We start from the raw sequence: 25,740 nt of genomic DNA, 5'->3' as shown, positions 1-25,740 counted from the left end.
TTCCTCCATGATGCCCTCTACAGCACTTTAGTTATTTGTTTTACTGTATTCCATTTCACTTGTTCATTAACATAATAATTTAGCTGCCCTTATGAAGGAGATTTTCCTTTCAAGTACAGGTTGACAAGCCACAGGCTGATTTCATTAGATTATATAATCCAAGGAAACCTTGGATTCATTTTAGCCTTTAACTATTTGGGAATTGCTAACAAATAGAGAGACTATAGTGAAAAATGTCATAGTGTAGGAGAGAGTTTGTTTAGGAACAATAATTTCCTAAAGAGATCAATGCACCATTTCATAACCACCTTGTATACCAGAGATTGCTAGCTATCCTTTACATGGCTGTCATTCTTTCCTTATGAACAATGCATTTCAAGGTCAAGATTCCAAGACCCAGGCAAATTGGGAAATATCAGAACATGATCTTGACAAGTTGTGTTAACTAATAGAACGATTTAAATATGACTTTGCAGGGACACATTGTGTTCAGCTTTGTGTCAGATGGTCGTGGGTTTATTGAAAAGACATGTTGAACATTGAACTATTTAACACAATCCTCAAGCTGCAAACAAGCCCTTTGTGGGTGGGCACCCTATTACTTGATCCTCCAATACTGGCACAGAGCTTTTAGAGGAAACACTAGAGATCATGATGTAAAGAGAGCCTTTCACTTCCAAAGATCAGTATTTTTTTGTTTGTTTTGGTGTTCGTGAATTATTTTGGCTGCAGTAAACCAGGTATTTTTCCTTCAGTTATCTCCTGTGTCATGAATATCCTGTCTTCCCTTGGTTTCAGATAGAGTTGGTAAATGCATTTTGAATTTTCAGCAAAATATTTTTTTTAAACTCATTTTGGTGCTTTGCAGCCACCTCAGAGCTGGTTGAAACTTTCTGGATGATTCAAAATTTCAACAAAATATATTTTTTCACCATTTTCCAACAAGCACTCTTTTCAACAAATTCTTCTCTTCTTGTGTGCCTCTGAATTCTTAAAGACTCTTCTTTGAAGAAAGAGATGTCATAGTTACTTTCTCATCTAGCAGTATCTGCAGAGAACTGGTTAAATTCATGGAGGTTAAATCCATTAATGGCTATTAGCCGGGATGGGTAAGGAATGGTGTCCCTAGCTTGTGTTTGTCAGAGGGTGGAGATGGATGGCAGGAGAGAGATCACTAGATCATTACCTGTTAAGTTCACTCCCTCTGGGGCATCTGGCATTGGCCACTGTCGGTAGACAGGATACTGGGCTGGATTGACCTTTGGTCTTACCCAGCATGGCCATTCTTATGTTCTTATGTTCATAGCCTAAATAGTCAATATTCTGAACAATCATTGAGTTCATCACAATGGGGATTACTGGCAGGTCTAATTATGCTTCCAATTCAGTAAAAAAACTAATAGAATGTTAGGAACCATTAGGAAAGGGATTGGTAATGAGATAGAAAGTATTATAACGCAACTATATACATGTAAATCCATTCTACACCCACACCTTGAATACTGCATGCAGTTCTGATTGTCCCATCTTAAAAATTGATACATTAGAATCTGAGAAAGTACAGAGAAGGGCAACAAAAATAATTAGGGGAATGGAACAGCTTCCATATGAAGAGAGAGATTAAAAAGACTCAGACTGCTAAGCTTGGTAAAAAGATGACTGAAGGGAGATATGATAGATGTCTGTAAAATCATGAATGGTGTGGAGAAAGTGTTATTTACCCCGTCACATAACACAAGAACCAGGGGTCCCCCAATGAAATTAATAGGCAGCAGATTTAGAACAAACATAATGAAGTACTTCTTCTCACAACATCTAGTCAAACTGCAGAACTCATTACCAGGGGATATTGTGAAACCCAAAACTAAAACTGGAATAAAAAAAGAATTAGTTCATGGAGAGGTCTATCAACGGCTATTAGCCAAGATGATCAGGGACGCAACCTAGGGTTGCCAACTTTCTGACTGCAAAAAACTTAATACCCCTGCCCTGCCCCTTCCCTGAGGTCCACCTCTGCCCCACTCCTTCTCTGAGGCCCCGCCCCTACTCACTCCATCCCCCTCCCTCTGTTGCTCACTGTCCCCCACCCTCGCTCACTTGCTCATTTTCACTGGGCTGGGGGTTGGGCTGCTGGAGGGGGTAAGGGCTCTGGCTGGGGGTGTGAGCTTTGGGGTAGGGTCAGGGATGAGGGGTTTGGGGTGCAGGAGGGGACTCTGGGCTGGGGCCAAGGGGTTCAGAGTACGGAAGGAGGCTCAGGGTTGGGACAGGGGGTTGGGGTGTAGGAGGGGGTGTGGGCTGGGGGGGGAGTTTGGGTGCGGGAGGGGGCTTATGGCTGGGGCAAAGGGTTGGGGTGCAGGAGCGGGTGAGGGGCGCAGGCTCTGGGCAGTGCTTACCTCATGCAGTTCCCAGAAGTGGCCGGCTTGTCCTGCTAGCTCCTAGCCGCAGGGGTGGCCAGGGGTCTCCATGTACTGGCCACATTTGCGCCAAGGAGCCAGAGGGACATGCCGCTGCTTCTGGGAGCCATGAGGAGCCAGCTGCTGCAGCCAACTGGACTTTTAGAGGCCTGGTTAACACTGAAAACTGGACATCTGGCAATCCTAATGCAACCCCATGCTCTGGGTGTCTCTAAACCTCTGACTGCTAGAACCAGGGACTGCATGACAGGAGGTGGCTCACTCAATAATTGCCGTTCTTTTCACTACCTCTGAAGCATCTGGCATTGGTCATTGTCAGATGACAGGATACTGGGCCAGATGGACCATTGGTCTGATCTGAAATGGCCATTCTTATCTTCTTATATTCAGACAACAAAAGGCAGGAGAAAGGAGGTGGTATCTAATATTTAATGAAAAAAGGGGTAAATAGTGAGGTGGCAAAATTTGCAGACAATACAAAACTACTCAAGATAGTTAAGTCCCAGGCAGACTGAAGAACTACAAAAGGATCGCTCAAAACTGGGTGACTGGGCAACAAAATGGCAGATGAAATTCCTTGTTGATAAATGCAAGTAATGCATATTGGAAAACATAATTCCAACTACACGTATAAAATGAGGAGCTCTAAATTAGCTGTTACTACTCAAGAAAGAGATCTTTGAGTCATTGTGGACAGTTCTCTGAAAACATCCACTCAATGTGCAGCAGCAGTCAAAAAAGTGAACAGAATGTTGGGAATCATTAAGAAAGAGATAGAGAATAAGACAGAAAATATATTTCCTCTATATAAATCCATGGCATGACCACATCTTGAATACTGCATGCAGATGTGGTCGCCCCATCTCAAAAAAAGATATATTGGAATTGGGAAAAGTTCAGAAGAGGGCAACAAAAATGATTGGCGGTATGGAATGGCTTCCATATACAGAAAATATCATATTGCCTCTATATAAATCCATGGTACGACTACATCTTGAATACTGCATGCAGATGTGGTAGCCCCATCTAAAAAAAAAAAGTTATATTGGAATTGGAAAAAGTTCAGAAAAGAGCAACAAAAATGACTGGAGGTATGAAACGGCTTCCATATAAGGAGAGACTAATAAGACTGGGATTTTTCTGCTTGGAAAAGAGACGACTAAGGGGGGATACAATGGAGGTCTATAAAATCATGACTGGTGTGGAGAAAGTAAATAAGGAAGTCTTATTTACTCCTTCTCATAACACAAGATCTAGGGCTCACCAAATGAAATTAATAGGCAGCAGGTTTAAAACAAACAAAAGGAAGTATTTTTCACACAAGGCAGTCAACCTGTGGAACTCCTTGCCAGAGGATGTTGTGAAAGACAAGACTATAACAGGATTAAAAAAACAACAACCAGATACATTCATGGAGGATAGGTCCATCAATGGCTATTCGCCAGGTTGGGCAGGGATGGTGTCCCTCGCCTCTGTCAGAAGCTGGGAATGGGTGACAGGGGATGGATCTCTTGATGATTACCTGTTCTGTTCATTCCCTCTGGGGCACCTGTCATTGGCCACTGTTGGAAGACAGGATACTGGGCTAGATAGACCTTTGGTCTGACCCAGTATGGCTGTTATGTTCTTAAAGTCCCAAAATAAGTTTCCTTAATATTATTGAAAAATCCTGGTGAGTTACATTTCACTATTAGATGGAACAACCTTAAATATTCTCTGTAAAAGTAGCATAGGAAGGTAGGAAATTCTGGAATAAATGAGTTCATTAAACAAAGAACCTCATTGTATAAAACTTTATGTAAAAGGAAAATATTTCAGTTAAACCAATCTTTGATTTTAAGAAAACTCACTCTACAAATGTACTTTAAAGGATATTAAGGGTACCTTTTCAGTCGGGACTCTCTACCCAGTCTCTCCCTGTGTATGCACAAAATGGTGCACACACATACTTTTGCCTGCACTGTCCAGGTACGAACAGTTGTATGCACACTAACATTTAAATTAACCCTTTAACAGTCTAACACTTGGGACCATGTAAGTAAGTAGTAGCATTTCTACCTGCAAAATCCATTGACCCTAATGATTTTTACAAGTAGAAAAGCTAATATGCTCCCAGGTTTTAGACTTTTTAAAGAGCATGCACAAGTGGAGCCTGAGGCCTCTAAATCTGGCACTAAATATCTAATCCACTTGCTTTACGAATTTTTGAATAGGCTTTCTTTGCTTTCATTATGCAACATTAAAGGTACCTACATGTACCATCACCACCGGCTCCTCCCCAGCACTACACATAAGTCTATCTAGATGTCTCGAGAGATCCGCAGCCATTGCACCAGGCAGGCATGTGACCATGAGGATCTTCCGGTCATTGCATACCCAGCTATCTATGTTTCTAATGCTCAAATCACCAATCACTGATACCTGTTTCTTCCTAATAACTGGAGTTCCCTCCCACGGAGAGGTATCCTCAGTGCGAGAAGATACCACATCATCATCTGGAATGAGGGTCCAACTATGGGATTGTTTCTCTCTGCTCCAGTTGGATGTTCTCCTTCCCTGAAACTTTCATCCTTTTTAACAGCACAGAGGCTGTCAGTCCAGGGGTGGGACTGTTCTACTGTGCCCTGAAAGTCTCATCTCTGTATCTCTGTGTCTCCCTTAGCTCCTCCAGCTCAGCCACCCGGTCTCCAAAGCCCATACACAGTCTTTGAGGGCCAGGAGCTCCTTGCATCAAATGCACACATATGCCACCTGCCCAAAGGGCAGGTAACCATACATACTGCATTGGGTGCAATAAACTGAGTAGCCCCCACTCTGTTGCAGGACTTCTGCCTGCATTCTCTTTTTACTCCTGCAGCTCGTTCCTTGTTGTTGTTTTGTTTTTATCAGGGGGTGTTTTTTGGTTTAACGTTAAAGAAGTTTAAGGAATGTTAAGTGTATGTAGCCCCACCCCCCACTCTTCCCCTGTAAATTCCCTTGCAAAACTCCTGTTAGCTGCTCCTGTTCACTGGAAAAACAACAGGGAATCCGGTGGCACCTTAAAGACTAACAGAGTTATTTGGGCACAAGCTTTCATGGGTAAAAAACCCACTTCTTCAGATGCATCACCTATTCACTAGATTGCTGATTTCACTTAAATGTCTATCTGTTAATCTATGCAGAAGTTGCCTTTGCACACACTGTTCCAGAACTTTGATACCCATAGCTCAGGGAGAATGTACTCTCCTGTGCCACCAGAGAGTCATTTCAGACCAATCTTAGTACTGCTGCTTCCTGCCTTCTTAACATACCCAAATTCTCAGGTATGCAGCAAGTACCTATATTGCTCTGTAGAGCAAGCTAATTGCAATGTTGTCTGCAGCTTAGTCTGCAGTTAACAGGTTTGTATAGTCCCCAGGCAATAAGCAGAGACGGACAACAAGCAGAACTGAGTTTGTTTTTAACATATACTATTTTTTTCTTATAAAACAGAATACTACCCTCTGAAAATGGCAGTTCTACATAACTACATGAGTCATCAATAAACCACTGTTATAAATGTTTACTGAGGCTCAGAAGGGGAAATGACATAAATACAGCAATATAACATAGTAAATTTGATGCTAGATTAGGTGACGTTTAGGAGGAGAAATTTATTTTAATCTCTCCCTCCATAAATAAACAAATTGGGTTCATGCAGTTGTAGTAACTGCATTACAAATGCATCTTTGGATATCCACATTTGATTTGGCGGACTGTGGAGAGTAAGTATTAGGTTTTTAGGTTGGTTGTTTTAGGTTAATTTTTTGTAAGTCTGTAATGTATTTAAAAGTACCCAGATTATAAGGCGGGTACATATTTTCTTTAAAAGTGAAATAAATAAATATAATATCATAAAAATGTGCATGGCAGTTGCAATTTGCATGTGCAAATGCCAGAATGACTTCTTTTAAAAACATATCTGGGTCTTTATCTTAGCGGTGATTTCATATGTGTTAGAATAACAAATCTATTTCTGCATTCATATAGCCATTATGTTTGTCAGTCAAAGCATTTATCCAATACAGAAGGTTAGAATTCAGGACCTTTTGCTCCAGTGGCCCCTTCCCATTTGCACTAAAGGAGAATCCCCCTTAGCTGTCATTAGGAAAGATCAATCAAGGTTCATCAAAAAATTCACCCATTTTTCAAAGCTTTTACAAGTATGGACTGGCTTTTGATCAAACCTGGTCTGAGCTCAAACATAACTTGGTCACACTAGGATTTTGGGATTTTTCTAGCCTGAAACTCAAGGTAGAACTTTGGGGCTATGGGACCCATGGGAACCCAAACTGAAATGTTTGGTAAAAGGCGAAAGATTTATACGATCTGAATGCTCTAGTTAATCCCTGTGAATTGTAACAGCAGATATTTGTACAGCTCTAGTTAGCAGATGTAATAATGTTTTCCCAGTGTAGGCCAACCACTAGGCCTGAATTACTTTATTAGTGGGGATTGGATGCAACCACTGTAAAAGCACTGGAGCTAGTGTAACCCACACACCTTCTGGGTGTGGTGTCCTGTCCCATCTAGTGGAGCTGAGACCACAGAGAGAGAGAATAATGAGTCTGCTCTACAGCCTTAGCTAACAGCATATGGCTTTTAGCTCATGCTGTAGTGGCTCATGCACTAAGCTCCAGAGATCCCTGGTTCACCCGCTGACAACCAGGGTCTGTCAGTGTTACACTAGTACAATATTCAGCAGCATGCTTCAATAGGCTGACACAAACAGACTGCATAAATGTGTTTTGTGACTTTTGAAACCACTGCTTTTGTTCTGGGCATTTGTGCTCTTTAATTTTGTGCAGTACTCATATACCACAGTGAGAGGTACTTTAACAGAAACAATAAACAGGTAAAAATGTTCTTGTGTGCCTTGGGGCAGCATTTATATCATATGAAACAAAAGTCCACACCTAACATGAAATCAAAAAGCCTGAGACAGGAATTTTCACTTTCTGAACTCCTTTGCCCTGCAGCAACACATTATGAACTCCTTTCCCTCTTTCTCTAGAGAGAGACTATGGCAAAAAGATATTCTCACAGTACCCTTAAACAGAGCAACAGATTTAGACAGAAACCAGTCCACAGAAAAAGCAAATGCATCCACACTCATCCTGTTGGGCCACAGTGCTGTTTGATCCACTTACCACCAGATATTCCTGTACCACCTCAAAGAGGCTGCAAGGAGAAAACCCTGAAATGGCTTAGGTCCTTCATTAAATCTAAAAGGTTATTATAGGAAACCATTTTTCCATCTTTGGAGCCCTCTAGAAACCCCCAAGTCTCAATCCTCTGCCTGATACTATGCAATGGCTATATGAAGCTGTTTTGGACCACATGGGTCGTGGTGCCAGAAGCATACAGATAACACACACCTTTATGTCAACGTTAAACAGCATTTCCCAAGCTTTCTCAATGCTCAATTCAGATTATGACCTAGACGCAGAGCAACTGCCTAGAGCTGAACCCAGGAAAGTCAGTGGTAACGCTGGTGGGAAGAAGGAACCAAGTTGTTGAACAAATCCCTCCATAACAGCTTCCATAATGAGGGCATTTGCCCTTCAGATTGTCAAGTTGGTCTGTAACCTTAAATTCCTTTAGGACACTTCACGGCTACTTGAAGTCCAAATACCTATGGCAACAAAGGAAGTCCACTTTCATCTACAAATAGTAGGGAGATTGTATTCCCTCCTATGAGACACAGATCTGGCCACAATGATCAACCGTCCGTGACTTCCAGGCTTGAATACTACAGCTCATTATGTCTTTCAAGAATGAAGTCTCACATCCTGAAAAAACACATAAAACATAGTCAATCTGCTTAGTAACAAAGGTCACTGTGAGTGCTCCAGCCCAGTGCTCTGCTTTCTGCACTGGCTGTCCAATGAATACAGAGCCCAGTTTCAAGATCTCCCTCAATATTTAAAGCCCTCCATGGGATAGGCTCTAGTAGCCTGAGAGATTGCCTCTCCTTCTGCTACCATCACCTTCCACCAGAACAATTAAATTATTGACCAAAAGGGGAAGATTTGTGAGCTCAGGAGACAGAACTTTGACAGGAGCTTGACAAAGACTACACCTTTCATTAACATAAGAATGTTCACTCCCACTTCAGAGCAAAATTCAAGTTAGTTTTCCCTCAATAGTTTAGATTCATAGATTCATAGATATTTAGGTCAGAAGGGACCATTATGATCATCTAGTCTGACCTCCTGCACAATGCAGGCCACAGAATTTCACCCACCACTCCTAAAAAAGACCTCACACCTATATCTGTGCTACTGAAGTCCTCAAATTGTAGTTTGAAGACCTCAAGGAGCAGAGAATCCTCCAGCAAGTGACCCGTGCCCCATGCTACAGAGGAAGGCGAAAAACCTCCAGGGCCTTCCAATCTGCCCTGGAGGAAAATTCCTTCCCGACCCCAAATATGGCGATCAGCTAAACCCTGAGCATATGGGCAAGATTCATCAGCCAGATACTACAGAAAATTCTTTCCCGGGTAACTTGGATCTTACCCCATCTAAAAACCCATCACAGGCCGTTGGGCCTATTTACCATGAATATTTAATTACCAAAACCATGTTATCCCATCATACCATCTCCTCCATAAACTTATCGAGTTTAATCTTAAAGCAAGATAGATCTTTTGCCCCCACTACTTCCCTCGGAAGGCTATTCCAAAACTTCACTCCTCTGATGGTTAGAAACCTTCGTCTAATTTCTAATCTAAATTTCCTAGTGGCCAGTTTATATCCATTTGTTCTTGTGTCCACATTGGTACTGAGTTTAAATAATTCCTCTCCCTCTCTGGTATTTATCCCTCTGATATATTTATAGAGAGTAATCATATCTCCCCTCAACCTTCTTTTAGTTAGGCTAAACAAGCCAAGCTCCCTGAGTCTCCTTTCATAAGACAAGTTTTCCATTCCTCGGATCATCCTAGTAGCCCTTCTCTGTACCTGTTCCAGTTTGAATTCATCCTTCTTAAACATGGGAGACCAGAACTGCACACAGTATTCCAGGTGAGGTCTCACCAGTGCCTTATATAACGGTACTAAAACCTCCTTCTAACACCGAACCCCGTCACAGAATGTAGCCCACTAATTAGGTTACTTTGAGCAAACCTGAAATTTCAAAGCAACAGAGTTGAAATTACTTAGTTCCTCCTGTTTCATAACCAAATTATGCACAACTACACATTTTGTACACTCTGTCAAAACTATAAATCAGGCTGTCTCTGCTCAAAGTTGAACCCACGTTCTGATGAAGGCTTCTCTAGGTAGTTATGGTAGACAATGCCTGCCCTCTTTTGACTGGCATACACTATGATCTTTACCTGTATTCACTAAGTGAATACACCTTTCCAAATCCATTTTCTCTACCCTCTCTCATATGTCATCAGCTCCCACTGCCGGATTCACAAACCATGGTGAATTCTCTGATGACCATGGCTCGAGCTTCCAGGCTGTAATGAAACCTGAAACCAGGCAATTTCAGATGGTTCTGAGTTTTGTTGGGAACATTTCAGACAGCTCCAATTTACAGTTGGTCCATCTGTTAAAAATAAATCTGTGTGTACCTCTAACTACACACATATGGAAATGCATCAAGAGCTGCACAGAATGTGAAAGGAAAATCTGACGTAAATGAGCATTCCAATGCATTTGATGATGGTACAATGGTCAAAAAAGATGCCAGTGATGACAGTTGAACGTCCCTTTGCCTTCCCAGCCCCCTTCATATATTCTCAGGCATAGGATGACAAAGGGAAGTCCACGGGTCACATGAATAGATACTGTAGACATGTTACATTGTCGGAATTCCCTTCTCCACACAACCAGAACCACCCCAGCCTTGCTGTTTAGTTCCGTCAGTCTGCCTGTTGAGGAATAATCTACCCTACTACATACAGAATAAATTATTAAACAAGAAAGACTGATGCCCTTGCTTAACACTCTAACACAGTCCTTGTTACTTAGCTCATTGATAGTATGAAGTAAAGATACAGATCAAAACTTTGGAGCTGAACACCTTCAAACTGTGAATTGGAGCTGAATGTTGTGTCTGACCCCTATCTTATAAGGCAACAAAATAAAAGCTGGATCAGAACAACCCTATTCTCAGGAAAAGTTCAGATTTGGATTGTATTTTGTTGCCATCTCTAGCCTGAAGAGATGCTTATGCCTGTGTTACAAAAGCAACAATATCTGAAAACAGCCAAGTTTTAAAAGGAGCCACCATGGTGCAGTAGCAATACCACAAGACTGGAACTCAAGAGACCTGGGGGTTCCATTCATTCTGACAATGATTTGTCACGTGAACTTGGACAAGTCATTTAATCTCTCTGTTTCATTTTCACCCTCTGTAAAAATGGGGGCAATGATGCCTAGCAACTCCACAGTGCAACACTTGGCTAGGAACCTGTCCTATCTTTTACATTGAACACCAAGCTGGGAGAACATCGAGCGTACTCGCTGGGGCCCTACTTCCTTTACAGGATCTGGTCTGCTGGCTCAGGAGTGTGACCCAGCCTCCTTTGCACATATACTGAAATTGGTGCAACAATTAAGTGCACTGCAGACCATGTTCTCCAAAGTCTCCTGAGTTGGCCTGCCTGCTTGGGGAAAATGGCTAAAGGACCTACCACACACAATTAGACTTCTTCCATTCTACTGCTCTATTCTGGTTTTGAAAACAGAAACATTTTGTCCAATTCCACAAAGCACATTTAGGTTTGTGAAAGTTGCTATACAAATGTATTAACTAAAACATTTTAACTGATTTTAGGAAAACCCACACAGAATATAGCATGCTTTGATTTTATTTCCACTACCTTAATGCAAATGTTTCAAATACATCTTCCAGTGTATTAACTGGCTTCTTTGGTTCTTTATTTTTATTGTATTTCACAGACTTCTAGAGAAATAAAAAAACTTTAAACAGAGCTCAACTTTTTGGTTTTTTAAAAAAAATCTATTTTCCCAGCAGATATAAAATGCTCCATCAGCTTTTCCTGAAGAGAAACAGAATAGCTACTCTTACTGAAAGAAAAGAACTTTAATAAAAGAAAACTGCATGTGTGGCTTTCTTTGTTTGTTTTATCTATTATGACCAGATTAGGGCCCAGGCTTTATACTTATTTATATATCCTTCATCTCTTTTGAAGGTGAAGCCCCCCCACTCCAAAGTTACACTTTATACTGAAAAGGGAAATGAAGTAAATGTAAGCAAAGATTTTTAAATCTATTTCCAAAGCTAATGGAGAGTCTTTAGGGCCACAAATCAGGTTTACAAATGTCTTACAAGCCCCTTTTTCTGCACTTATCGCAACCATGAGGGTCAATTATCCCTCTGATAAAGCACACTGAATGCAAAACTAAATAAAAAATGTTCCCTGGGAATTAAGTCCAAACATTTGGTGATAGAACAGAGCACAAAATTGGCAGAGTTGGTGCTTTCATGCAGCGCTGGAGTATTTGTTATATTTACTTGCCTTTTCCAATTATAAAAACCCAATTACTTGGTATTGAAAATGCTCATTTCCCTTTTGTTGAGCACAACCTGTGGAATTGGATAGCAAACTGCATCTCAAAATGCCTGAATGATTTGATCTTTAACACACACTATCTGGCTGTAGCTGCCATGTATGCTCTGCTCATGTGGAGTTTTTTCTTGCTTCCAAATAAGACACTACACTCACAGGAAACAAAAGATAGGATGAAGTGACTATTCAGTTCTCATAGGTACGGATACAAAATGAAGACATGCTCCATAAATCTGTACGCCCTTTCTGCTTCTAAGGGTTCCTTTTAGATTTTAAAAATATTAACTGTAAAAAGAAATATAGCTGGTAAGAATGGTATTTATATGGGCTTGTCACCATACTTGCCATATTGAGTTTCTTACCAGAAGCAAATATATGTGAACATGTTCAAAGCATGGACAATAATTGTCTGCTTGCTGGAATACTTGTGTATGTGAGGATATTCTATAATTAAACATACATTTTTCTGTGCTATGTTTCCAGGTTCTGAAACCCAGGGGAGGGTATCAGTTAATAAGAATATTAACTAGAGCTGGTGACAAAGTATTTAAGCACATCCATTCAAATAAAAACTGAAATTTTGCTCCTACTGTAGTCACAACACCTTTTATTCATTTCCCATAAATATCTGTAGGACAGATTTTCTGGAGTTCTGCCCCATATTTACACTGTCTGAGGATCAGGCCCTTGTACAAGTGAATTTTCCCCTTTCCTTCCCACAAGAACATTCAAGGACAGGAAAAGTACTGTATACAATTTTGAGGTGATCGACAGCCATCTTGAAAACTCTTGATGGGTTTGAGAGCCACCCAACTAGGGAGCAATAGCAATACCTCATGACTTAAGTAACCAATAAGATCACAACAATAGTGATTACAAATAATAAATATGCCAAGAAAGATATGAGGTGGAAAAAGAGCTAGGAATATCTGGCACGAGACTTTGTAAATATTGGGTAACATTTATTTAAAATATGGAGTATTACTGAAGCGTTCTTTTACTTAGCCAGAGAACTTCTTTCTGTAACAACATGTGTACACTAAAGAGTGACAACCAATTGGGATGATTTTTTCCCCAACAAAGCTTGAACAGTCTATGGACAACACCTACCAGTTGCATTGTGTTAGACTTGTAGTAATCGCAAACCAATAGAAAACTTATTATTTGTGACGATAGCAAATGTGAATAATTTAGTGCCTGACATTTTTAATGCACTGTGGGTGACAACTTTTTTTTTAGGTCTACAACCACTACTTAGTAATTTTCAGGCATGACTGATAAATGCAGCTAGATTTCCAATGCCATTTTGAAACTTGAGGTAGTAATGCACCATCAGTAATATCTGACACACCAGTATTTAATAGAAATGCTTCATTAATGTCTGGGAATGTTATAATTGGATAATTTGCAATAGGCTGTTTTAAGTAATTAGATGCTTCACTGCACTCCACTGTCTGTTCATTTGAGTCAGATGATGGACTGAGCTCTCCTTCCATGCTGTCCCTTAATATTTTCCCAGCACAGGAACAAAGGCCTGGCTGTGCTCTTACTTCTGCAGGATCATGTAATTTTTACCAATCTCTACTCTGATGCTTGTTAACAAAATCACATGGCGGGGGGGGGGGGGGGGGGAAGGAAAAGAGAATTAACCCATCTGTTTCAACTGATTTGTTTTTTTAAACTGGCACCTTTGAAACTTACTTCTCTCCACCATTCAGACATGATCCATGTTCTCTCATGCAACACAAACTATTCTGGATAGCATCATTAAAATGTCACACAACATTCCGCAGCCAAATACATATAAACAAGCCAACTATTCACAGCAGATTATAACATATCACAGAGGTACAGTAGCTTCTACACGAGTTGAAAGACAAAGATGAGGAGAGGTAAAATGCTCAAGTGTTGGGGAGAATAACTAAGCATGGGAAAAGCAGAATGGGCTCAGTTACTGAGATTTTATTGTCTTAAGCAAAGAGGAAGTTGAATCATATACCAGGGAAGATGTGGATCTTGATGTATAATAAGAAGTTAATATCTGGCACTTCTTTGTCTTCTATCCAAATACCTCAAAGTATTTTGTAAACATTGACATATTAAGCCTCAAAACACTCCTTTGGATTAGTATTATTATTCAAATTTTACATATAGGGAAATTAAAGAATGGAGAGGTTAAGTGACTTGCCAATGGCCACACATGAAGTCTGACAGAACCAGGAGCGGAACCTACGTCAAGACACAGCGAGACAATTTCCAAAGGTGAAGGTCTGTTTGCTATAAGGCTGTATCGTCTACAGGAAAATGTGAAAGAAGAGTGGGTCTGGTATTTGGAGAGGGATGGGCTGGAGAGAGAAAAAGTGAGGGAGAGACAAGGAAAGAAAATCCACAAAGGATATTGAAGACTAGAGGGAAGATTTTGTAATGGATTCTGAAATGGTTAAGAAATTATTAAAATTTTGGAAGATGGAGCTGATGTGACCCTCCATATGAACAAAAGGAAGCACTGAAAGTTTAGATTTAGATGGATTTTAAAAATGGAATTACAGTAGCCAAGAGGAGACGGAGGCATGCATGAGAATTTCAGAAGAGTAGTAATCAAGATAGCTTCCACACTGTAGTGATATATATTTCAGGTACCAGTGCCTGTGTAATTCCAACCTGTTGAATAGTGGAGTTAGCCATATTTCTCAGCATATTTTAAGCACCTAAATCCTTATTTTCACACCTGAGTCACTGGCTTGATTTTCAAAGGAGTGGAACTCAAGCATTTCTATTTAGCTTGCCATAATTTAACTGCAGCGGTACCATGTTATCTCTTGGCAATAACCCCCACGCTATAGGTTATCCTAATGTTCAGAGTCAAAACTTGCAGTATTTTGATTTAGTCAGATAATATCTGTGATGCATATACTGTAATGGGAGATATTTCAGCATTAAGTGCATTTTTAGAAGCACTGAACCAGAAATCAGTTAAGTAGTAGTGGTGAGGGATAACAACACTGAATCAGAAATTTTCTGACTTGCCTGTGTTAGTTCTGGCTGTTAAGGAACCTAAATGCCTGCTCTATTATAGAAATAGTCTACTCATAGCATCACAGCTCGAAGATACGTTAACTCGAAGATAACTAGTTATAGGTCCATGAAGCCTTTTACCCTTTGAGTAGGGAAACTTTGGTCTCTAAACATTTCTCATGGAAGCTATTAATATAATTTTACAATCCATTTATAAAATGTTCTTAAAATATAATGGAAAAATACTGTTTCTATTCTGCATTTAAATTGGGTATAAGTCATCTCTTCTATTTTGTGACAAATTGTCTTTGTAATGCTGTATGAATAGGTTATAAGTTTAGCAGGGGGCTCAGAGAGACCTACTCAATCTGAGGAGAGAATTCTGCACAGAGGCCGCCATGCAGTGGTCAAACTCAGTCTTAACCCTTTTCCTCTGGTTAAGGAGTGGAGTGATCACCAACCTATATACAATCAAGGATGAGGTCAAGGAAACCATGAATATACACAATATCCTCCCAACTCTGCACAGAGATGGAAGTGGGGTCGGTCTTCTCCAACTGACTGGAAGCTGGGGAGATGCAGTACCTCAGCATGTCCCAAGAGAGAGAGTTCCTAGATGGAAGCTTAAAAAATGGATGTGTCTGTGAGAAGATGGGACCCCGCAGGAATGAAAATAACCTATTCCCAGTAACTGGGGAATGCATGGACAAAGGGAAGGAAGACAGCTCCCCTCCTCACCTTCTGTCCAACCGATCCCGCCAACTTTTCCCCCAAAACAATAAAGGCACAGTTCTATTCCCTTTGTCTCCTTCCTGAAAGAGCTCCACAGCTCTCAGGTATGGAGTGGTGATCAGTAGCCTCCACTTTGATTGACTCCAGTGACAACTGTCCTCAGGGATCTGCTCAGTGCAGAACCAGGTAACTTGGCTATGTTTAAATTATTTTTTCACCATGGGGGGGGGGAAGGGGAGGGAGGAGGGGGAAGATTTGCTCTAAGCACATTTTCAGGCTCATATATTGATCTCTGACTCCATGCATAATTCACTTTGACATAGCTAGTATATGATCCTGAGTGCTGGGCCATAAGCTGCAGAACAACTGACACCAACTTTGGATAACTTTCCCCATGTCTGAAAATATTATTCTAATTTTTAAACCATTAATGGAGCCAAATACTGAAATCCAGAATTGAGGCAATGAGAGAGGTAAGAAGTGGGGTGAGGGAAAGGTTGGGATGGTGGACAAGGCTTTCTAAATCTCAGGAACAGTACTAATTACTGATTTCCAAAGAAAATATTCCTTGAGGATATTTCCTTAATTGTGCTTCATACATTTATGCAGAACCTAAACGAAGCACAGTGCTTTACATTCAATTCAGGCATATTAGCCACTGATGAGTGATCAAGAATAATGTTACTTTAATGAGAGAACTAGTTTATATTTTCAGAATTATCTGGCACCCTTAGAGGCCTTCTCTATTCTTACATTTGAATAAGATGACTCATTTCTACTCCCCTTTGACTTGGCTAATATATTTGTTTATGATCTAGTTTTCAGCTAATTTCAGAGGTCATGCCACCTAAAAGCCTTTGTTTGGATGGGGTCTACAATACTGAGCCTCTAAAATACTGTTCAATACATTGAAAAATGACCTAGAATCAAGGTAAAAATGATTTTAAAAAAAGCAGAATGTAGATCTCGTATGGGATGGGAAAGATCAAGAGTTTTTATAACACGTTTTGAATAAAACGACAATCCTGCTGTCTGTGGATGAGACGGCTTGCCAACTGTTCATTAGTTCCTGAATCTGTGCTGTTGCCTCGCCCTTTGCTCTTTGGATTTGAGATTAGGTCAAAAACATGCCTTTTTCTGACTTTTCTGTCTCTGAGGATTGGAGCTTGATACTGTCAAGGAGCATTTTCCACTTCAGGCTGCTGATTATTTAAAACTGTAAATATGGGCATACGTGCACAATTGCGCACACACTGGTTCAGATTTAAGTCCCTTCATAGCAGTGCCACTATGGATTCTGGGGCAAGCAGCAAGGATGTCCACTATTCTGCTTTTTCCACTAGAAGTATAAGGGAAAGGCATCAGAGAGCAGCCATCTGTTTGACTGACCCAATTGTGCAGGTGTTCTTTATTTTATCTCATCCATATGGTAACCTTAATAATTAAGCTTGGCAAACCTCAGAATTCTTTTTGAAACAAACTCAAGTACATTATGTTTTGTTTTGTTTGGCTGAAGGTTATTTCCAAGTCCTACATCTCCTCTTTTAAAGCCACCAACTTTCCAGACTTCATTGCACCATGACCTGTGAACTTCCACTAAGCAGCCTTCCCATCCACCAGTTCTTCCCAATTTTCTGTCTTCTTAACAACACCTCCTCCCCCTACCACTGAAGATATATTGTGAGGCCAAAATGTTTTTATTTGAGGCTCTGACGCTTCCACTTTGAAACCTTGCAAAATCTGGCTGGCAGCAGAGTTTAGTGTGCTCCGAATTGCATTATGAGTCAGAGCTGAAAGTTCAAGTAGACATTCCAGGGCCAAGTCATCTTTATATTTTATCTTTAAAGGTGTGTGTATATGAAGACAGCGGAATATGAAGGTGTATATATGAAGTAGTGGTAGAATGGAAGATCAACTGAGGGGCAATAGTCATAGGGAGAGATGAGTTGAGGGCACAATGGAAGGTCAGCCAACGTGTGGACAAGAATGGAAGAGGAGGGAGGAAGGGTTACAGTTTTGGATGGGCTGGCTCCAGCAGGGGGGTCAAGGAGAGAGGTCCTCCATAGTTTAGGAGATTCTAGTAACAGTCAGGTAAGTATCTGACTTGAACGGCCGAAGCTTTTAAGGTTAATTCATCTATACTAATAATGCCTTTCAGTAAATTTATTCTTTTGCCTAAAACAAGCTAAGGTAAATATCTAAGTGAAAAGAGATCAACAATTCCAATAAAGTCATTTTTACACGAAGATTCCCTAACATGTGATTGTTGTACTATAGATTGAATCTCCTCAAAAGTCCTCAAAGTAATTATTTATGCCACAGCTTGATATAGTCAGATTACATTGTTTGTACCATTGTTGAACATGATGCTTTGCTGCTGGTTAACTTAAGTTTAGATCATGTTGTGCCTATTTGCTGAGGATATGTACATACTGCCCCCTCAGAAGGAGAGAGATGCCCACTGATGGATGAAAATTGTAAGCCTGGAAACAACAATAATCTAGAAAATGCTTCCCATTTTGGCTTTTTTGGCATGAAAACAGTTGGATCTTGCAGTGAAGTTGGAAGCTTCGAGGCATACTTCATTCTCCATAAGTTGCTATATTGAACTGCTAAATAACATTTGTTATCTAGTTTGTAATGTCCCTATAAATGTACAAGAATTTCAACTTTAACATGGAAGGTCCTCTTGATATAGAGACCTTCACCCCAAAGTGGCTGGTTTGAATTCAGCACCAATTGATAATGTATGAAAGTCACTACTATTTAGAGTTGGGCAGGAAATGGTTATCCTGTCCCATGAAACGTCAAAATTGCAAAAATATTAATGAAATGAAAAAGATTTTTAAATTTTTGGGGCGTCAACCAAAAATGCTTATTTTAAAACAGATAGAAATTGAAACTTTTTTTTCAGTCTAATCAGTTTAAATTTCATAATTTTTTGTTTAGAAAATTCCAAAATAAAACATTTTGACAATTTTGAAATTTTTTCTTGGCATTTTTTTGAGTTGGGAAATTTGTTGAACCCAATTCTGTTTTGCAAACAGTTTCAGTTTTGACAAATGGGCCATTTTTTAATGAAAATACAATGCCTCAAAAAATTTTCAACACACTCTATTACAATGTAATGGCTGTTTGGTTAAATGAGTTTTGTGGTGTCATTCCAATTTCAGGTATCCATATCATAAAAGCTGCCACCACAGTTGGCTCTAAAATGCACCTTTGTTGAAAGTTCTCAGCAAAGAGGCTGTGGATTCAATTGCTGTTCAACTGGTTTTCTTCCCTGCTTGCTAAATGGAACATTTTCCTACATTTTCTTAGTTTTGATTTTGTCTTTGGAAGAATTGCATTGTTGTCTAAAGGATATAGAAATACAAGTACCATGACAGAAAATTTTTGGATTCATTCTAACTTTGCCATGGAATGAACCCTAATAGCTTTGGCCACTATGGTCATAAACTTCCAGAAACTAATTCAACCTATGTTATTTGACTACTTGTACATTTGTGCACCTAAAATGTGATTTTTGTTTACTTTAACATACAGTAACTCATGTTTACTATGTTACTAAAAAATCCCATGCCCTTTGTAGATGAACTACTTAGATTCTCAGTGTCCTTCCTATAATTGTAATTTATACAATAATAGAGAAAAGATGTTACTCACTTGTGTTTATCTTCTGAAGTGAGATGTGCTTTTCCAGCTGTCTACGAAGTTTCACTTCTGCCCCATATTTGCCGGTAGTCCCATTGTCAGCCAGAATAAAATGGGAGTGCATACTATTGAGTACTGTCAGTTTACTCATAGGATTGGACATTGTCTGGTATGGTCGGACCACCTGCATTATAGAGACAGAAAGTGCTCAATACGACAAGACAGCAAACACCCTCTGATTAAAGTAAATCATGAGGTACAAAATATTTATGCTGAGTTGTAGATAGGTCACAATTAAAAAGTAATTGTTTGCCAATAGTTACTACTTTATAGTATTTTAGATATTGCAGTTTCCATGTATACATCACATAGGAAATAACGTGGCACTTATAATGGTGTGGTATCTTTTGGTAAATATTGACTTACTAAGCCTACCACTGTTAAAAAGAACTCTAGGATATTCTCTTTCAATGGGACTGGTAGTCTGAATACAGTTACTTTTCAGGCACCTTAAAGAATTTTAGAGCCTCTGCACATTGGTGAATTTCACCCTCAGAAGAATAATACTTGTAATCTATGTCATCCCAGGTCAATCAGCAAAGATAATACTTAAAGATAATACTTAATATATACAATCTTGCAAATTATACCACAAGTAACGTGGTTATTCCACTAGTGCTGTACTTTAAACATGTGTACAATTACTCAGCTGTATAGAAAAAGGAAAATATTTGGAAAAAATTCAATTTAATGGATAACATACAACTTTGATGGTAGATTATTTATCATTTTAAAAGATAATGCTGTCAGGCATGACTTATTGCTTTATTAACATGACATGATACAGTGCAGTAGGAGGGACAATCAAATAATAGTGTAAGACATGGTGGATAACAATAGCTGGTGAGCTCTTGGGATTAGGCTTGTCTTCAGTGTGTTTTCTGTGCTGCATCTAGGACAACTACGGGCAGCAAAAGTCTGCTATTAACGAAGGGCTTGTCTACCTGGGGAAATAGCCAGGCAATAGTTACTCCACACTAGCTTCTGAAGTGGGCATGCTTATTCCTCACAAAGAGTGCCTTTTTGCAGTTAAATTTCCATTTTGGAAGTGGATTAAGCTAATCCACAAAAAGGCACTCAGTGTAGAAGAACTGTCCACATGGGGACCTCGTGCAGAATAGCTATTTGTATTTTAAATTCACACCCTAGTTTATTTTGCAATAGCTTCTCCATGTAGACAAGCGTTAAGAAAGAATCTGAAGTCCCCCTTTCTCTTGTTATTGAAAAAGATTTATGATGGAAAAGTAGAGGTTTATAAAGAATAGTACTTGATTGAAAGTCCCTGGCCAAAGGGCTCTTTTTATGTTCTTAAAATGTCAGTGCTTACAGTACTTTTGTTAGTCCTCTGAAGACAAATGAAAGCCTGCAAACTGCTGTAATTGTTATAAAGTATCACACAGAGCAGTATTCAGTTAGGCATTTGCCAGGGAGAGAGAAAAGACCACGAGGGTGGCTTGCCAATGTCGTGCAGTTCCTCCCTGTACTGGAATAGGAGATTGATTTTGGCTGTAGTTTCTTTATATTTTTTCCTTTTAATCCCCTCAGTCATATAGAAATTATTCCACAGAGGAGTAAATGTTAATAAATATTAATGCTTTGTTAAAATAGACTCATCAGCTAGTTTTTCTTATATTAGTAAAGTGATCATGCATCCTTTGCCGCAAACCAAAGAAACCTCACAGAGTTTGGTTACTATTATCTGCTGTCTTGCAGCAGCATCTCATGAGCTATATAACAGAAAATTAGGGCAAAGAAAGTACAGTAATTCTGAGAAGATGGGCAAGAAGTTTGCCTACCTACTGCATGATTATAAAGAAGGGAAAAATTCAGCCCACTGGCAAATGAAATTTTGCTGCTCAGACCTGTACTTTGCACCTCAAAATAAGATACAATGATTTCTGCAACTGTTAAGCATCTTCAGATAGTAATGGTCTGACATAGAGGGATAATGAGTTGCAGTTCAAAAGGTGGTCTGGGTATAGTACTGTACAGATTCAGTAAAGATGCTTAGATGCAGATGAGAAGGAAATGTTCTGGTTTCATGTCTGCTGTTAAACCAAAAGATCTGGATATACAAGAACTTGAATCATAATATTAATCAAAATAAGAAAAGAGTAAATAAGGAGATCCCTGACAGTGAGATTGCACAAAGCATGAGCAGTTAGTTCACTATCTGGCTATGCGGACTCTCTCCTCAGGCCCTATGCTATCAGCACTCCCAGCTATCATCGAGACACCACTGACTTCCTGAGGAAACTACAATCCATTGGTGATGTTCCAGAAAACACCACCTTAGCCACTATGGATGTAGAAGTTCTCTACACCCAAAGATGGACTACAAGCCGTCAGGAACAGTATCCCCGATAATATCATGGCAGACCTGGTGGCTGAGCTTTGTGACTTTGTCCTCACCCACAACTATGTCAGATTTGGGGACAATTTTATACCTTCAAGTCAACAGCACTGCTATGGGTACCCGCATGGCCCCACAGTATGCCAACATTTTTATGGCTGACTTAGAACAACACTTCCTCAGCTCTCGTCCCCTAGCGCCCCTACTCTACTTGCGCTACATTGATAACATCTTCATCATCTGGCTCCATGGGAAGGAGGCCCTTGAGGAATTCCACGGGGATTTCAACAATTTCCACCTCACCGTCAACCTCAGCCTGGACCAGTCCACACAAGAGATCCACTTCCTGGATACTACAGTGCAAATAAGCAATGGTCACAAACACCACCTTATACTGGAAACCGACTGTTGGCTATACTTACCTACATACCTCCAGCTTTCATCCAGACCACATCACACGATCCACTGTCTACTGCCGAGCCCTAGGATACAACCGCATTTGCTCCAATCCCTCAGACAGAGACAAACACCTACAGGATCTCTAACAAGCATTCTGAAAACTACAATGCCCACCTGGGGAACTGAAGAAACAAATTGACAGCCAGAAGGGTACCCAGAAGTCACCTACTACAGGACAGGCACAACAAAGAAAGTAACAGAACGCCACTAGCCATCACATTCAGCCCCCATCTAAAACCTCTCCAGCGCATCATCAAGGATCTACAACCTGTCCTGGAGGATGATCCCTCACTCTCACAGACCTTTGGAGACAGGCCAGTCCTCGCTTACAGACAGCCCCCAAACCTGAAGCAAATACTCACCAGCAACTACACACCACACAACAGAAACACTAACCCAGGAACCAATCCTTGCAACAAACCCCGTTGCCAACTCTGTCCACATATCTATTCAAGGGACACCATCATAGGACCTAACCACATCAGCCACACCATCACGTGCTCATTCACCTGCATATCTACCAATGTGATATATGCCATCATGTGCTAGCAATGCCCCTCCGTCATGTACATTGGCCAAACCAGACAGTCTCTATGCAAAAGAATAAATGGACACAAATCAGACATCAAGAATTGTAACATTCAAAAAACCAGTAGAAAAGCATTTCAGTCTCCCTGGACACTCAATAACAGACTTAAAAATGGTCATTCTTCAACAAAAAAAACCTTCAAAAACAGACTTCAACGAGAAACTGCAGAACTGAAATTAATTTGACACCATCAAATTAGGCCTGAATAAAGACTGGGAGTGGCTGGGTCACTACAAAAAGTTATTTTCCCTCTGTTGATACTCACCCCTTTTTGTCAACTGTTGGGAATGGGCCACATCTATCCTGATTGAATTGGACTCATTAGCACTGACCCCCCCACTTGGTAAGGCAACTCCCAACTTTTCATGTGCTGTATATTTGTACATGCCTACTGTATTTTTCATTCCATGCATCTGATGAAGTGGATTATAGCCCATGAAAGCTTATGCCCAAATAAATTTGTTTGTCTCTAAGGTGCCACAAGGACTCCTTGTTGTTTTTGCTGATACAGACTAACACGGCTACCCACTGAAACCTGTTCACTATCTGTGATGCTTCTTGTTACAATAAAGATCAGAGACTACACAGTGATACTCCAATCCTCTTTGAAGGTTAAGAAAAATTCTACATGAAGACAGCAAAACTCCATGCTCTGTGAATATTCCTTGGGGAAGCACAGCTCTGCATCAAGACCACAAGGTTTCAATTTATCATCCTTACTGATTTCCATTTCTTTTGTTCTTTCCAATCCTTCATGCTTCCTGGGCAAGTTAAAAGATAGTATTACGAAAATGAAATAAAACCTTTTGATAGGCTTTGTCTTTATGGCAGAGTTAAGTTGAGTTTTTGGACCAACTTCTCTTGGTGAGAGACATACTTTTTGAGTTACACCAGAGGTTCTCAAACTGGGGGTTAGGACCCCTCAGGGGGTCATGAGGTTATTACATTGGGGGTCACAAGCTGTCAGCCTCTACCCCAAACCCCGCTTTGCTGCCAGCATTTATAATGGTGTTAAATATGTAAAAAAGTGTTTTTAATATATAAGGGGGGTCTCACACAGAGGCTTGCTATATGAAAGGGGTCACCAGTACAAAAGTTTGAGAACCACTGAGTTACACAGAGCTCTTCTTTAGGTGGGGAAAAGGTATTGAGGGTGTCACAGCTAAATACAAGATCAAACAGATAGTTTAGCATAAGTAGTTAGCACACATTCTAAGGGACCATTCCAGGTGAAGTGTCCCATTAACACCTCTGTAGTCATAGGACAAAAAGTGGGGGTAGTGGGTTACAGATTGTAGTAACGAGTTATACATCCAGTGTCTTTATTAAGACCATGACTTTTAGTGTCTAGCAAAGCTATGAATTTAAACTCCCAAGCTCATCTCTTGAAAGTGTTGTGCAGGTTTCCTTTGAGAATGAGGGCTGATAGATCAGATATAGAGTGATCGCTTTGTGAAAAGTGTTCACCCACAGGTCATACAGTGTTTTTGTCTTGAATGAACTCACATGGGAAAATGATGTGTAGCTTGAAAGCTCGTCTCTCTCACAAACAGAAGTTGGTCCAATAAAAGATATTCCCTCATCCACTTTGTCTCTCTAATATTCTGGAACCGACATGGCTACAACACTGCACATTATGTATCTACACATACCAGGGGAGGGTACATCATCTAGCCCAAACTTGTTGCATTCCAAGATAAAATGAGTGAGATTCAATAGTTTACAATTAATGGCACAGCTCTAAGTGAAGCATGGGGTGGGAGGCATGGAAAGGTAGCTTTAAGCCACCTTTCCGCCCTCCTGATCCTGGGCTACTCTGGGGGCTGGAGCAGTTCCTGGTGTAATTTAGATAGCCCTGGGTGTGTTAGTGCCCCAAATCTCTGCAGTGCTTCATTGCTGTAACCTCACTGCTAATATGCCCCTCCTACCTCATGCTCATGCCTGTCAGGCCAGGGCTTGTTAGGGGGTCCTCTAAAGGCAGCCTCCCTCAGGTCTTGCACTAGGGGAATTCCCCTTGGCTAAAAGCGGGAATTTAAAGCCCCCTTTACATTGCTCCAGCCCTTTATCCTCGGTAGGAGAGCCAAAGTGGGGATGTTTCAGAGGAACAGCCGTGTTAGTCTGTATTCGCAAAAAGAAAAGGAGTACTTGTGGCACCTTAGAGACTAACCAATTTATTTGAGCATGAGCTTTCGTGAGCTACAGCTCAAATCTCACCCAATATATTGAACAAGGTCTCAGTGAGACTTTAACTATGCTTATTTTCATCTATTTTCCAATGACTGAAGTTCAAGCTTAGGTGCAACATATTCCTGGTGGACATTTGCTTTTATATTAACAAAATATACCAGAAAATCTTAAACAAAAGGATAATAGGTGACAATTTGATGGCAATGGATACTATACAGTATTGCAAAGTAATATATTCTGAATGACGTGCTGATCAATATCTATTTCCTTTTTCTCTTGTTATGAAAACTGCTGCAATAATTTACTTTAGAAGTGTATATTCTTGATTTCTAAATAGAGACAAAAAGGCAGAGAAAGGGAAAAAACATGGTTTGTAATTTGCAAACAGATGAGATTTTTCTTCTCTTTTTATGTTCTGACTTTGGTTCCTAGTATACAAACTGCAAAATCTCATTTACTCTTCCTGAATGTTAAAGCTGCCTTAGCTTACAAATAAATAAAAATAAAAACAAATAAATACATTAAAAATTAGAGGCAATTTGGTCTGTCTCCTAATCTTATCAAACATATGATTCTCCTTGAATTAAGAAAATAGTCCACAAAGTACAAGTGAAGACAGAAATTCTGATTGGGGATTACAAACTCGAACGCGCCATTGTCTTCCTCAGAGATCTAACACAACTCCCACTGAAGTTGCACATACATAGCTGAG

The 25,740-nt window shown here is 40.1% G+C and overlaps 1 protein-coding gene across 3 annotated transcripts in view; it reads right to left on the bottom strand.

Moving 5' to 3' along the window:
- The window catches only part of TRPM3 (transient receptor potential cation channel subfamily M member 3), a 638,519-nt gene that overhangs the window by 150,253 nt on the left and 462,526 nt on the right, over positions 1-25,740 (bottom strand). For all 3 annotated transcript variants that reach the window (XM_073345160.2, XM_073345157.2, XM_078852884.1), the window contains one exon: positions 19,393-19,564. In XM_073345160.2, coding sequence (XP_073201261.2) covers positions 19,393-19,564 — 172 coding nt within the window. The remainder of the gene's footprint in view (positions 1-19,392; positions 19,565-25,740) is intronic.

This window comes from Lepidochelys kempii, chromosome 5 (assembly GCF_965140285.1).
Source record: "Lepidochelys kempii isolate rLepKem1 chromosome 5, rLepKem1.hap1, whole genome shotgun sequence".
NCBI classification, from domain to species: domain Eukaryota; kingdom Metazoa; phylum Chordata; order Testudines; family Cheloniidae; genus Lepidochelys; species Lepidochelys kempii.
The sequence above is the reverse complement of the archived record's forward strand: the minus strand, read 5'-3'. Positions and strand labels throughout refer to the sequence as shown.